Below are 14,440 nucleotides of genomic sequence, written 5' to 3'. Positions count from 1 at the left end.
CCCTCTATTGCCATGTTGAGGCTGGATGCAGATTGCAGGAGCAACACTTTGAAGTCTTGGTAGTCTTCAACCTGATTTCAGTGCCTTGTAAAAGTATTCAGCCCCCAAACCTTTGTTCACTTAAATCTCTGGCTGTATTACAACCAGAGATTTTGATCAGTTTAACTGAGTTGTTATCTGTAAATCACATGCTCTTTTTTTCATAGTAGGGCCCAAAATACAGGGGAAATCATTAGTACGAAAAACTAAAAATTCAAAAAACTGAAATATCAGCAGTTCAAGTGTATTCATCCCCCTTTGCTCAGTACTTAGTTGAACCACCTCTTGCAGGTATCACAGCCGGTAGTCTTTTTGGATAAGTCTCTGTTGGCTTTGCACAATATGACAGATCAAGATTTGCCCATTCCTCCTTGCAAAATTGTTCAAGCTGTGCCAAGTTAGTTCAGGAGCACAGGTGGACAGCAATCTTGATGTCTTGCCATAGATACAGGTGTCCCCCGCTTTTCGAACATTCGCTTTATGAAGCCTCACTGTTACAAGTCCCTCCGCGACTCCCTGGTCCACACGTTCCTCCCCACGGATCTCCCACCCGGCACTTATCCCTGTAAGCGCAAGTGCTACACTGTCCCTACACCTCCTCTCTTGCCACCATTCAGGGCCCCAAACAGTACTTCCAAGTGAGGCCACACTTCACTTGTGAGTCTGTTGGGGTCATCTATTGCATCCGGTGCAGCCTCCTCTACATCGGCGAAACCTGACGCAGATTGGGGGATCACCTCGTCAAGCACTTCCGCTCCGTCTGCCAAAACAGACAGGATCTCCCAGCAGCCACCCATTTCAACTCTGCTTCCCATTTGCACAGCTTGGTAATGTTGAGTCAGCCAATCGGGATCGTCTTGGTAACATTCTATCCAGTAGGATGCCATGAAACATTCGCGAGAGCTTGGTAACAGCAGAATTCTAGGAGACAGTAGCTTGATTTTGAGTCTTTTGTTAGGAAGGGTTGGAGTAAGGAGGAGGTGTGGAGAAGAGCACAAAGGAAAAGTTGGAAAAACCGCTCGAAGGAAAGACCTCATTGTAAGAAATGCTTTGTGCAGATGAATGGTTCCAAGGAGGAAGTACCAATACTTCTGAGTCAGCCAGTTCATTCGTAACAGTCTTTAAAGGAAGTTCATACTGTCGCTGGTGTCTCTCACGCAGAAGGTGGGTTAAGCGCATGAGTAATTAAGACGAACCACACAACAATCCAGAAATTAGCTCTAACGTTTATACGCACATTTCGATAGGTTTAATTGTAATGGGTCCTTTTTCTATTAACTGTTTGTTAAAATTGAAATATCTGTAAATATACTTCCACTTTAATTTTATGCCAGTGTAAGGGCTGTTATTTCCTGGCAAATGATAATTTTGCATGGAACAGTATTTATACAGCATTCACCATAATTTCCATTCCCTCATCAGAACATTCCAACCTTCCTTTCAGTTGAACCCAAATCATACGGACCCTCCACGTGTTGCTTATTGAAGGTGGACTTCTCACCATTACCCATGCTATGCTGAGTCACGCGGCTGTTAGCCAGAGTTAACAAGCCTAGTTTGTTACAAACCACAATGGGGGAGTTACACGCTTTTGTCCACATTTTAGTTTGGTCTATGAAAAATCTATCATACTGTTGGATCTTACAGAGAGAGCGGTATCTACTCTAATTAATTCATTGAAAACAGGTGACCCTTCAATTTTCTACATCAACAAATTGAGTGAGTTGGTAAGATAATATATAATATTGCACCTGAGGAAAGTTAGCATAATAATTACAAAGAGGGTGAATACTTTTTCAGCCTCACAATTTTGGATTTTATTTTTTTAGTAAATTGTTGACAGGTTTTGGATTTTTTTCTTTCAATTTGATATGATGCCAATTTTTTTGTAGATTTCCTCAAAAAATCCTACTTCAATAAATTTTAAATTTAGAAAATGAGACAGTAAAATGTGAAAATAGTTGTGGAGGTGGAATACTTCTTCAAGACACTGTATTTCTCTTAATGCCCAATAACCAGTCTTTTCTGTTCTACCACGCGCTACCCACCCCTTGTTTTCCATTATCCCTATGCCCCCTTTACCCTTTTACTCCCCTCCCCTGCCCTCACAACCTGTCCATCACCTACATCCCTCTGGTTCAGAATCAGAATCAGGTGCAATATCATTACGATTTGTTGTGAATTTTGTTACCTCCCCAACTTCTATCCTTTATTTCAAGATCTCCTGTTCTCTCCCATCAGATTCCTCTTTCTTCAGCCCTTTGCTTCTTCCACCTTCTTAGAATGTTCTTTTTATCTATTATTAAGGACCTCCAGCACCCAGGGCATGCCCTTTTGTCACTGTTACCATCAGGTACAGAAGCCTGAAGGCACATACTCAGCGATTCAGAAACAGCTTCTTCCCCTCTGCCATCCAATTCCTAAATGGACATTGAAGCTTTGGACGGTACCTCATTTTTTTTTAATATACAGTATTTCTGTTTTTGCACGTTTTTAAAAATCTATTCAATATATGTAATTGATTTACTTGTTTATTATCATTATGTTTTATTTTTTTTCTCTGCTAAATTATGTATTGCATTGAACTGCTGCTGCTAAGTTAACAAATTTCATATCACATGCCGATGATAATAAACCTGATTCTGATTATCCCTTCCCCCATCCTCCTCCCCTCACTTGGATTCATCAGTCACCTGCCAGCTTGTGCCCCTTCTACCCTTTTATTCGCACTGCTGTCCTCTTCCTTTCCAGTCCTGAATAAGGGTCTCAGCCAGATTTGTCAACTATTCATTTACCTCCATAGGAGCTGCCTGATCTACTGGACTCCTCCAGCATTTTATGTGTGTTGCTCGTTAACTGGTGATCATTGAAAACTTCAGCATGAGATCAGGGAAGGCATTAAGTGACCATCTCCTGTATTAATGCATCATTAAAGGCATATCCCTGCCACAGAACATTTAGTCCAGGACATGTCTGTTTTTGTCACTCAACATTCTGTCAAGTTGTATATTCAGGGTGACATTCCTTAACACTTGGACGTTTGGATTGTGTGCTCAGAAGCTGTTAGGCCAGTCACTATTTGAATATTCAAAGGGGTTCAGTTGGTTGGAATGTGCACCCTTTGTAAATATGAAATTCTGCAAAGATACCTGTCTTTATTCAATTAAACAGAAGATTATAGCTATTGAAAATACAATTAATCACTTATTGTTCCCTTTGTGTTCAAAAAGTATAAAACACTGTGCTTGGAGGGGAAAACTAGGATCTTGTCCCGAAGATCTGCTGTTTTAATTAAAGCCTATGTCCCAGTTATAGCTCCCATGTGGCACAATTTAGTCATTTACAACAGTAGGATCAACAAATGTCTCAATTCCTGAAAAATGCCCGTTTTCAGTGCTTATTCTGTGTAAAATAAAACAGCTGGCCAGACATACAACTTCCTTATGATTAAAAAAAAAATTAGACTTACACTTTTGTTTCATAATCCTTCCAGGCTTTATCAAAAGGCTTCTTAAGATCCTATAGATGGAAGTAGTAAGATGAATAAGTATTCTATTTTGTGGAGTACGTAACATCTGATCGCTGCAACAAAGTAATCACATCTTGATTTTTTTGAAACTGGACTTGCAATATTTTCTACCTATACCAAGTCAGAAAGAAATTTATGTTCAGCAAAATTAAAATACAAACACTTATTCTCAATCAATATGCACCCAGCAGAATCCATTTCCCCAAGGTTATTTTTCTCATATATAACCGACAGGAGGGCAAGGTTGCAGTATTAGCATATACATTTCTGAAAGAAAGATAAGTTGTGAAGAGGACGTGAGGAATCTACAAGGGAATATAAATCGATTGGGTAGGTAAAGATATGGGAAATAGAATATAATGTAGGAACAATAAAAATGATCTACTGGTCTAAAAACGCTTCTCCTCCTTGTGCATCTGGATCCTTGACGTTCTCACTTGCAGACCCCAGTCAGTTCAGATTGGCAACAACTTGTCCTCCACAATCTCTCTCAACACAGGTGCACCACAAGGCTGCATCCTGCTCTACTCGCTTTACACTTACGACTGTGTGGCTACGTATAGTTCCAATGCCTTACTTAAGTTTGCTGATGACACCACTATGGAGGCCGAATCAAAGGTAGTGATGAATCAGCAGCCATGAGGGAGATTGAAAATCTGGCCTCTCACTCAATGTCAGCAAGATCAAGGAGCTGATTATTGATTTCAGGGGCAGAAAACCAGAGGTCCATGAGCTACTCCTCATCGGGGGAGAGGTGGAGAGGGTCAGCAACTTTAAATTCCTTTCAGAGGACCTATCCTGGTGCCAAAGTAGCGTTCTACTTTCTTAGAAGTTTGCAAAGATTCTGCATGTCAAACTTTGACAAACTTCTATAGAATTGTGGTGGTTGCATCAAGGCCTCCTATAGAAACACCAATGCCCTTGTGCAGAAAAAAATGAAAAAAATTGTGTATACATTTCAGTCCACCACAGGTGAAGCCCTCCCACCATTTAGCACATCTACATGAAACGTAATAGCAAGAAAGCAGCATCCATCATCAGAAACCCCATCATCCAAGGCCATACTCTCTTCTCACTGCTGTCATCAGGAAGGAGATACAGGAACCTCAAAGACTACACCACCAGTTTGAGGAACAGTTATTATCCCTCAACCATCAGGCTCTTGAACCAGAGGGGATAACTTCACTCACCCCATCACTGAGCTGTTCCCACAACCTAAGGACTCACTTTCAAGGACCATTTATCACATGTTCTCAATATTTAATGCTTACTTATCTATTATTTTTTTTCTTTCTTTTTGTATTGCACTGTTTGTTGGCTTTTGCACATTTGCTGTCTGTCTACCCTGTTGGGTGAGGTCTTTTATTGATTCTCTTGTGTTACTTGTATTTACTGCAATGCCCACAAGAAAATGAATCTCAGGTTTGTATAACATGACCCGCATGTACTTTGATAATACATTTACTTTGAACTTTGCGATTAAGGGAAAAACTTAAATGGTGATGGATTACAGAGCACTGAGATGCAGAAATCTGAGTATCCCAGTACATTGTTCACAAAATGCTAATCTGTAGGGTGCATTAAGTAGCTAGGAAAATCAATCAAGTGTTAACATTTATTGCTAATAAATAGCAATGTACAATAGCAAAGGTGTGATGGGGGTATGCTTCTGTTCCATCGGAAAATTAGTGAGACCATATAAAGAAAAAGGGGTATAATATTTGTCTCCTTAATCAAGGAAGGATGTTCAAACATTGAAATAAGTTCAAAAAAGGTTTACTGAGCTAATAACTGAAATACCCAGAATCTGACTTACGAGTAAAAGTTAGACAGGTTAAACTTATATCTGCTGCAGTATAGAAGAGACAAGTTTAAAACCTAGAAAATCTTGTGGAACCTCAACGGGATGGTTTATCTTGCAGGAGGAGCAAAACTTGGGGTTACTGATTATAAGGAAGGAATCAAAATAAGAATGAGGTGGAATCTTTTCTGTTAGTGTTTTATCTATCTTTTCTGTCAGTGTTTTATCTATCTTTAGAACACTTTTCCCCAGAGGGCAGTAGAAACAGAGTCTTTGAACATTCCTAAGACAGAGACAGACAGCTACTTCCTAACAAAGTAGGTAAAAAACAGAAATACAGAACTGAAGTTACAATCATATCAACCATGATCTTATTAAATAGTGCAGCAAGCTTGAAGGGTGATGTGGCTTACTCACAATTCATTCATTTATATGCAATATAACAAAAATCACTCTTGGGTAGCTGATGATAGTACAAGGTAAAAATAGATGACAAATGTTGATCACACAATTACTTAAAATATTCCACAATTAGTGTTTTCTCATTGTAACAATTTAGATCATTTAACAAGTGTTTTTGTCTTAATAGTACATTTGCAACTACAATTATTAACTGTGAATTACTGCCACTGGCAATTGCAATATATGGCTGGATCTATTCAATCAACCAGGAATACTTAAATATTGCAACCGAGATTACTGAGATCAAAGCACAACATCAACCCTGAGAAATCACTGTTTTTAATACCCTGCTGTAAATTGGTCAAATAAATTTGTTATTTTTATTTTTCAATTATCACAATATGTTGATAAAATTCATATTTTTACAAATTAATCTAATGCAAATAACTTTCAATGTACAAATGTAAAAAAGGAAGCTCAAGTATGTTCACTGATATATTGGATTTTCCATTCTGTTACATTAAAATGATAATGTTTTCTTTAATAGAGTTAGCTTCAGTACTGTGCACAAGTTCATTTATGATTTTAAAACTTCAAAAGAGTAATGAGTGGTGCTGCTTCATGGAAAATGTTTTATTGCAAAAGAAAAAAATTGAGCACTGATCACCTTCTTATGGCCAAAGAAGAAATCCTTGCAGGAATTCAAACTAACATGCACAAACAAAATATAAGCAGGAGTAGGCTACTCAGCCCTCTCAAACATACTCTGCCATTTATCAAGATCATGGCTGACTTTGATCCAGTCCCCACACACAAAACAAAAACGTGGTCCATTTCTTGGCACAAGCAGGCTGTTTCATATCTGAGGAGTTCTGAATAGATTTAAATGATGTGGTAACATTTAATCCAACTTTGGAAGATCAGTTGAAAATGGGTAGGCCCAGGATACAGCCCTGATGAACTCTTGCAGTGATGTTCTATGTTGTGAAACTGACCTTCAACAACCAAATCCATGATGCCAAGATCTGCCTGGTTACTTTTGATTTCTTGGAACACCTGATGTCACAAACAATCACTCCCACCTCACCAATAACCTTGTGACAGCTTCCATTGCTTTAGAGTCAAAGCACAGAAAACAGCCTGTCCATGCTGATCATCAAGTCTGTGCTAACCTCATTCAGTAGTACTTGGTCCATACCCCACTATGACCTGATGATTTTAGTGTTCATCAATAGCAGAGTTTTCAAACTATTTTTATGCCATGAACCAATACCATTAAGCAAGGAGTCCATGGATGCCAAGTTAAGAACCTCAGATCTAGATGCTTCTTAAATTTTGGGAAGGTACCCGTTTCCACCAGCTCTCAGGTAGTGTATTCCAACTTACATTCTCTGGGTGAAAAAGAAATCTTCAGCAGATCTCCTCTGAACCTCTTACTCAACCTTAAATCCATGTCCTCTAGTCTTAAAGAATCTGCTAAGAGAAAAATGTTTGTTCTATCTACCCAATACATCTCAACTAGTGTATCAGGCCTCCACACAGCCTCCTATGCTCCAAGAAAAACAACAGTCAGTGAACTATTTTATCACACAGCACTTAATGTTACATTTCTTTGTTTCTCAATACTTTGTTAAAGGAGTTGTAATTCACCAGACTGGATGTGTCCTACTTTTTAAGTGGATGGGATTAGACCTGAGCAATTTTCCACATTATTGGTTATGCAATTATTCTGGAACAGCTTGGCTAAAGATACAGCTAATTCTAGAGCAGAGCTGTCCAGTACTTCAGTTGTGATATTATATTACTAGCACAACCTTTATTAACTCTACCAAGGACAGTCCCAAGCCCGGCTGCAAAAGCAGGGGGTTTGGGCATGGGGCTAGCAACCCATCCCATAAAAATCCAGAGTTTCAGAACACCAATATAAGCTCCAAAGCTCATTCCTGGGAGAGGAAGAATCTTTGAAGGTTCAGGGCAACTTCAAAGATAAGCACAGGACAGAGGCTTCTGGCGAGTTGCTGTCCGTCGCCTATGCCTCAGTAGGGGTGGAGAGCTTAACTAACAAATAACCTTTGTTGACAAGAGAGATAGAAAGAAGCTACTTCGAAGTGTGTAAAATCCAGGAAATAAAAGACACTGCTAAAATCAGAGCCAAGCATTAAAATAATTTTACAGCAAAGGCAAGCCTTGTAATTTAGAAAATGGGGTAATTCAATATTGCAAACATTTGCCACTTCTTCAAAGATTTTGACTGCACATAATGTAGAAATGCAGTTACTTGAGAAACATCACTCTGATCTGTCTTAACATTTACAGACCTACAGATCTTGCCACAGTTTAACAGTGAAACAACAAAAACTTTTATCCAACAATATGTGAAAAATTTCAAAGTGGAATCAATTAGGAGTCCTTTGAAAGTTATAAAGATACTACAAACTTACCCCTTTAACTCCCTTCAGATCTCCTTTCAATAAGCTATCCAGAGGAAAAGTGATGATATTGTTCATATTCTGAATCTGCATGGTGATAAATAATCATTTTAATTGCTAACTCTACAAATATAATTATCTACCAGTCTTTTCTAAAAATGATTATAATGGAGTATCCTTCTATATGATACAATGCTGTGCAATATCTCAGATATTACATGAATATTATTTTAAAAGTTTAGATAATATTCTTAAAATACAGAATGTAGGAAAAGGGGTAGTTTTCATCAGCTTTTATTTTGAAGTTCATTGGCAACATCTGTTTTAACCTAAGGGAAAGTCAGCTTAATATGGAGCAAAAGCTATTTTGTAGTAATTACCTTATAAATTTCATTTAGAAACACAGCATGGTAAGAGGACCTTATGGCCCAATGAGCCTGCACCAACAAATGACACCCATGTGGTCAGTTAACCTACATCCTTAGAATGTAAGCAGAAACCAGTGCACCTAGAGGAAACTCGTGTGGTCACGGGAAATTGTAAAAACCTGTTACAGACAATGGCAGAATTGAACCTGGATCCCTGGCATTACACTAAGCGATCCCACCGCACAAATTCCACTATACATTCCATGGTCAATAAATTCTTCAAAAATTATAAATAAGGAATACAATATCTATATTTTAACTATAGAGAGTATTTAATTTTTTAAAAATTGCATAGAGAAACTAAACAGAGAGTTTAGTTTAAAAATTAAAATTTTAAATTAAAAATTTAAACTGGATAAAATGCATTAAGATACAAGTTTAGAACCTTACCAGGTTTTTGAATAGTGCAGTTAACTCTTTTGTGAAGACTGAAAACTTCAGAAAAGCTGTGCCAAGATCAGGATCATCACGACAGACACAGTTACCACCAAACTTCTCCAATGCTTGTGTGTACTGTTCTTCATTTTCTACATGCCCTATACAAAAGAAAAATAATTCATGAAAGAGTAATTTCTATTTACATTGCTATTATACAATGATGGAAGTGACTACTTGTTATTAAATCTGGGCAGCTTAACATTACAACATGGATTTTTCTTTAAAAGTAATAATAGTTACTTCAGTTCAAAGGTTCAAAAGGTGTGAAACTAGATTAATGCCATTCAGATCAATTTGCATATATGTATTACTGTATCTTTACAAATACTTTATTCGCAAATCCTAGTGGAAAATGTCTATGAAAGTTTCCCCTTTTAAATTACTCTTGCTCTCCTAGAGGATGCGCAATTATAGATCAAGTTTGCTTTAATAATTTACACCCATAGTCTTCACTGCAAGTTCCATATACCACTGGAACTTGCAACTCCCATCGATTCTCATTGTAGCTCAGGGACCAGCAGCCAGAATGAAGGCAAGAATAGGTCAGGTAAGTGGAGCAATGCTAAATGAGAAGAACGGGAAAAGAGCTCCCAGACAGCTAAAGGCAGGAGGTCCATGGAAGAGTAGGAGGAAGATCTACAAAAGTTGATGCTTAATGTCACCAAAACCAAGGAGATGATCGTCAATTTCAGGCGGTCTCAGCCTGAGCACACAGCCCTCAGCATCAGCGGCTCCACAGTGGAGAGAGTGGAAAACATCAAGTTCCTTGGGGTGCAGATCTCGGACAATCTCACCTGGTCCAGGAACACCACTGGGATTGTGAAACAGGCCCAGCAGAGATCGCACTTTCTGAGGAAGCTTAAACAAGCATCACTCCCCACTAACATCTTAACTACATTCTACAGAGGTATGGTTGAGAGTGTGCTGACCTTTTGCATCACAACCTGGTATTCCAGCTGCAGTGTTGTCGACAAAAAAGCCTTGCAGAGGGTGGTTAGGGGAGCAGAGAAGGTTATTGGGGTCTCCCTACCTTCTGTCCAAGACATCTTTCAGAGTCGATGCCTCCAGAAGAGACGGTGCATCATTAAAGACCCCTCACACCCTCTCCATGAACTCTTTGTTCTTCTGCCATCAGGCAAACGTTACAGGAGCATCAAAACTAAAACCACAAGGCTCCTCCCACAGGCAGTCAGACTGCTAAATAGCTGCTCTACCTGACTCTGCTTTGGACACTTAACTTGCACTTGACACTTATAATTTGATTTTAACTGACATGTGGCTGTTGTGTTTTACTATTTATTGTTATGTTTATTATTTAGTGTTGCGTTTGTTATGTTATGATTGCACTGCTCCTGAGAAATGCTGTCTCATTCTGCCCTGCAGAGCTGATGTACGGTTAGAATGACAATAAAGTTTTTTGAATCTCGAATCTTGAAAATGGTTCAAGAACAAAGAAGATTATGGGTGCGAAGGGTCAAGTGGAGGGTGGGTGAGGAGGGTCAGTACCCAAATCTGCGTGCTTGTGAGTGCACGCAAATCTTAAACACACGTTCATCATTTTTTGTTATGTGTTTAGTAAAGGATTATTCTTCTTGTCCAAAATATTGTGCTTCAGTTATTTGAAATGCTCTGTAAATGTTTTGTGTGGATTTAGTAGCTCTATTGGTCTCACACTGAAGGCTCTCTGCTAACATGGCCTCCAGCTGAAAGAATAGCAAAGATTATTAGTTTAAATGATGAATGGAAGGCTTATAATGAAAAAGAAAGAATAAATTCAATATGACAAATCAATTCTATTAATTGGTTTGTATTCCAATCTATCTGGTTAACTCGTTCACACTTCAGTTTTTATTTTAGATTTTTACTTACTTGATTAAGATTAAACAGTAGGGAAGAATAGCAAATTCTAATATACACATTAAAGTACAAAGAAACATTTCCCATTATAATTTTAACATTATAACTTATTGTAATGTAGCCAAACAATGTGAGGACATTGAAGACAGCCTCTCCAACAACAACACAAAGAAGGCATTCCAACTGGTGAAAGATCTTACCAAAGAAAAACAAGCCAAAGTAAACACTATCCAAGACAAAAATGGCAGAAGTCTCACAGAAGAAAAGGAAATAAATGGAAGGGTGGACAGAGTACTGTTCAGAACTGTACAACTACCAGAGCAAAGGGAATCCAAGCGTGCTGAATGTACAGGAATCTTCCAATGAGGATGACTATACGATCACTGGCAAATTACTAGGCAGATAGGTAGATTACTATTTGAATGGTGTCAAGTTAGGAAAAGGGGAAGTACAACGAGGTCTAGGTGTCCTTGTTCATCAGTCACTGAAAATTGGCCTTCATAACAAGGGGAGTTGAGTATAGGAGCAAAGAGGTCCTTCTGCAGTTGTACAGGGCCCTGATGAGACCACACCTGCAGTACTGTGTACAGTTTTGGTCTTCAAATTTTTTTTTAGTATAATTTTTATTGAGTTTTCAAAGTGAATACATGAAAAGATGATATCTACCCTCCCCCCTCCCCCTCCCCCTTAGCCCTTCCCCCCGATATATACTCCTACCTAAAAAGAAAAGAAAGAAAGAAAGAAAGAAGAAAAAAAAGAGAACCGCCTGGATATTGGAAGGTTTCCACATGTTCCATGGGATTCAAAATAAATTTAGTATGTTTATTTATTACTTTCCCCAAGGGACCAAGATCTTTATCATCGGAGCAACTAAATATGCCATCCTATCTTTTGTAAATAAGGGCGCCATATATTCAAAAATGTTTCATATTTATCTCTTAAATTATAAGTAATTTTTTCGAGTGGAATAGAACTAACCATTTCATTGTTCCAACGATTCATACTTAAATACGAATCGGATTTCCAAGTAACTGCTATAGCCTTCTTAGCTACTGCCAGTGCAATTTTTATGAATTCTTTCTGATATTTATTCAATTTAAGTTTCAGTTTTATCCCTTCAATATCACCTAATAGAAATAATACAGGGTTATATGGAAATTGAGTTCCAGTAATTTGTTCAAATAAAACTCTTAAATTTATCCAAAACGGTTGAATTTTAGAACAAGACCAAGTAGAATGCAAGAAAGTACCAATTTCTTGATTACACCGAAAGCATTGATCAGATAGATTTGAATTTAATCTATTTATTTTTTGTGGTGTGATATATAATTGATGTAAATAATTGTATTGTACTAACCTAAGTCGAACATTTATTGTATTTGTCATACTGTCAAGACACAGTCTTGATCAATTTGTTTCATCAATATTAATATTCAGATCCGTTTCCCATTTTTGTTTTGACTTGTGGATTCCTTGTTTAATTGTCTGTTTTTGAATCAAATTATACATACAAGAAATAATTTTTTTAATTTTTCCTTCTTGAATTAAAATTTCAATTTCATTAGGTTTTGGCAAAAACATTTTTTGACCCAGTTTGCCCTTTAAGTAAGCCCTTAATTGAAAGTAACAAAAGAAAGTGTTATTTGCTATTTAATATTTATTCTTTAGTTGTTCAAATGACATCAATATACCTCGTTCATAACAGTCTCCTACAGATCTAATCCATTTTTTGGTACCAATTATATAAAAGTTGATTATCCATTGTAAAAGGAGTAAGTCTGTTTTGGAACAAAGGTCTCCTTGCTAATAAAGATTTCTGTATTTCATTATCAACATTTATCTTATTCCATAGATCAATCAAATGTTTTAATATAGGAGATTCTTTCCTTTCCCGTATCTATTTAGATTCCCATTTATATATAAAATCTTCAGGTGTATTTTCTCCTATCTTATCTAATTCTATTCTAATCCATGCCGGTTTTCGATCATCAAAGAAAGATGCAATAAATCTAAGTTGATTTGCTTTATAATAATTCTTAAAGTTTGGAAGTTGTAACCTTCCTAACTCAAATTTACATGTCAATTTTTCCAATGATATTCTTGACATCTTACCTTTCCAAAGAAATTTTCTCACACATTTATTTAACGCTTGAAAAAATTTCTGTGGCAATTGTATTGGTAATGTTTGAAACAAATACTGTAACCTAGGAAATATATTCATTTTTACAACATTGACTCTACCCACTAATGTTATTGGTAGTATCATCCATTTGTCAAGATCTTCTTGAATTTTTCTCAATAGTGGTAAATAAGTAAATTTATATAAGTTCTTTACATCATTATCAAGTCTTATACCTAAATACTTTATGCCATTTACCGGCCATCTAAATTGGGTTGCTAATCGACATTGGCTATAGTCTCCTTTAGTAAGAGATAAAATTTCCCTTTAACCCAATTTATTTTATACTCTGATACTTTTCCATATTCATCCAATCTAGAAGATAATTTATATAACGAATGCTCTGGCTTTGTTAAGTAAATCAAAACATCATCAGCAAAAAGATTAATTTTATATTCCTACTGATTTAACTCTAAAACCCATAATATCTGGATCAATTCTAATTAGTTCTGCTAATGGCTCTATCGCCAGTACAAATAAAGCAGGTGATAATGGACAACCTTGTCTAGTTGACCTTTTTAACTGGAATGGTGTTGAAATTTGAGTATTTGTCACTACTTTAGCATTAGGGTTAGTATTTAAAATTTTAATCCAGTTTATAAAAGATGTTCCTAACCCATATTTTTCTAATACTGTAAATAAAAAATCCCATTCCAATCTATCAAATGCTTTTTCTGCATCCAAGGCTACTACTATACTCATCTCCTCCCTTTTTTGTGCTAAATGAATTATACTGAGTAGCCGAGTTACATTATCTGCCAATTGTCTATTTTTAATAAATCCTGTTTGATCCATATATATTAATTTTGGTAAATATTTAGATAATCTATTCGATAAAATTTTTGCTATTATTTTATAATCCGTGCTCAACAAAGAAATAGGCCTATTTGATGTTGGATTTAAAGGATCTCTGTCTTTTTTTGGCAATACTATTACAATCGCTGTTGAAAAAGATTCTGGGAGTTTATGTATTTTTTCTGCTTGACGTATTAACTCCATAAAGGGAGGAAATAATAAATCTTTAAACTTTTTATAAAATTCAGGGGGAAAACCATCTTCTCCAGGAGATTTATTACTTTGGAGTGATCTTAAAGCTTCTTCAACTTCTTTTAATGTAAAAGGCATATCTAATCCCTTCTGTTCTTCCGAATTCAATTTTGGAAGAGTTACTTGTGATAAAAACCTTTCCATCTCATTAACATCATTTTGTGACTCTGACTGATATAATTCAGAATAGAAACTTTTGAAGGTTTCATTAATTTCTAAAGGTTTATAAGTAATTTTATTTGCACTTGTTCTAATTGCATTTATTGTTTTGGAAGCTTGTTCTGTTTTCAA

The 14,440-nt window shown here is 36.7% G+C and overlaps 1 protein-coding gene across 1 annotated transcript in view; it reads right to left on the bottom strand.

The window, feature by feature from the left end:
- Positions 1–14,440, bottom strand: part of LOC140193965 (arf-GAP with SH3 domain, ANK repeat and PH domain-containing protein 2-like) — a 268,459-nt gene that overhangs the window by 143,589 nt on the left and 110,430 nt on the right. The window contains exons 3-5 of the mRNA XM_072251199.1: positions 9,019–9,164; positions 8,213–8,287; positions 3,509–3,558 (exon numbers count right to left, since the gene is read on the bottom strand). Of these exons, the coding sequence (XP_072107300.1) occupies positions 3,509–3,558; positions 8,213–8,287; positions 9,019–9,164 (271 nt within the window). The remainder of the gene's footprint in view (positions 1–3,508; positions 3,559–8,212; positions 8,288–9,018; positions 9,165–14,440) is intronic.

The sequence above is a fragment of the Mobula birostris genome, chromosome 2 (genome assembly GCF_030028105.1).
Source record: "Mobula birostris isolate sMobBir1 chromosome 2, sMobBir1.hap1, whole genome shotgun sequence".
In the NCBI taxonomy this organism is placed as follows: Eukaryota; Metazoa; Chordata; class Chondrichthyes; order Myliobatiformes; family Myliobatidae; genus Mobula; species Mobula birostris.
Note: the sequence above shows the minus strand (reverse complement) of the source record. Positions and strands in the feature narration are given on the sequence as shown.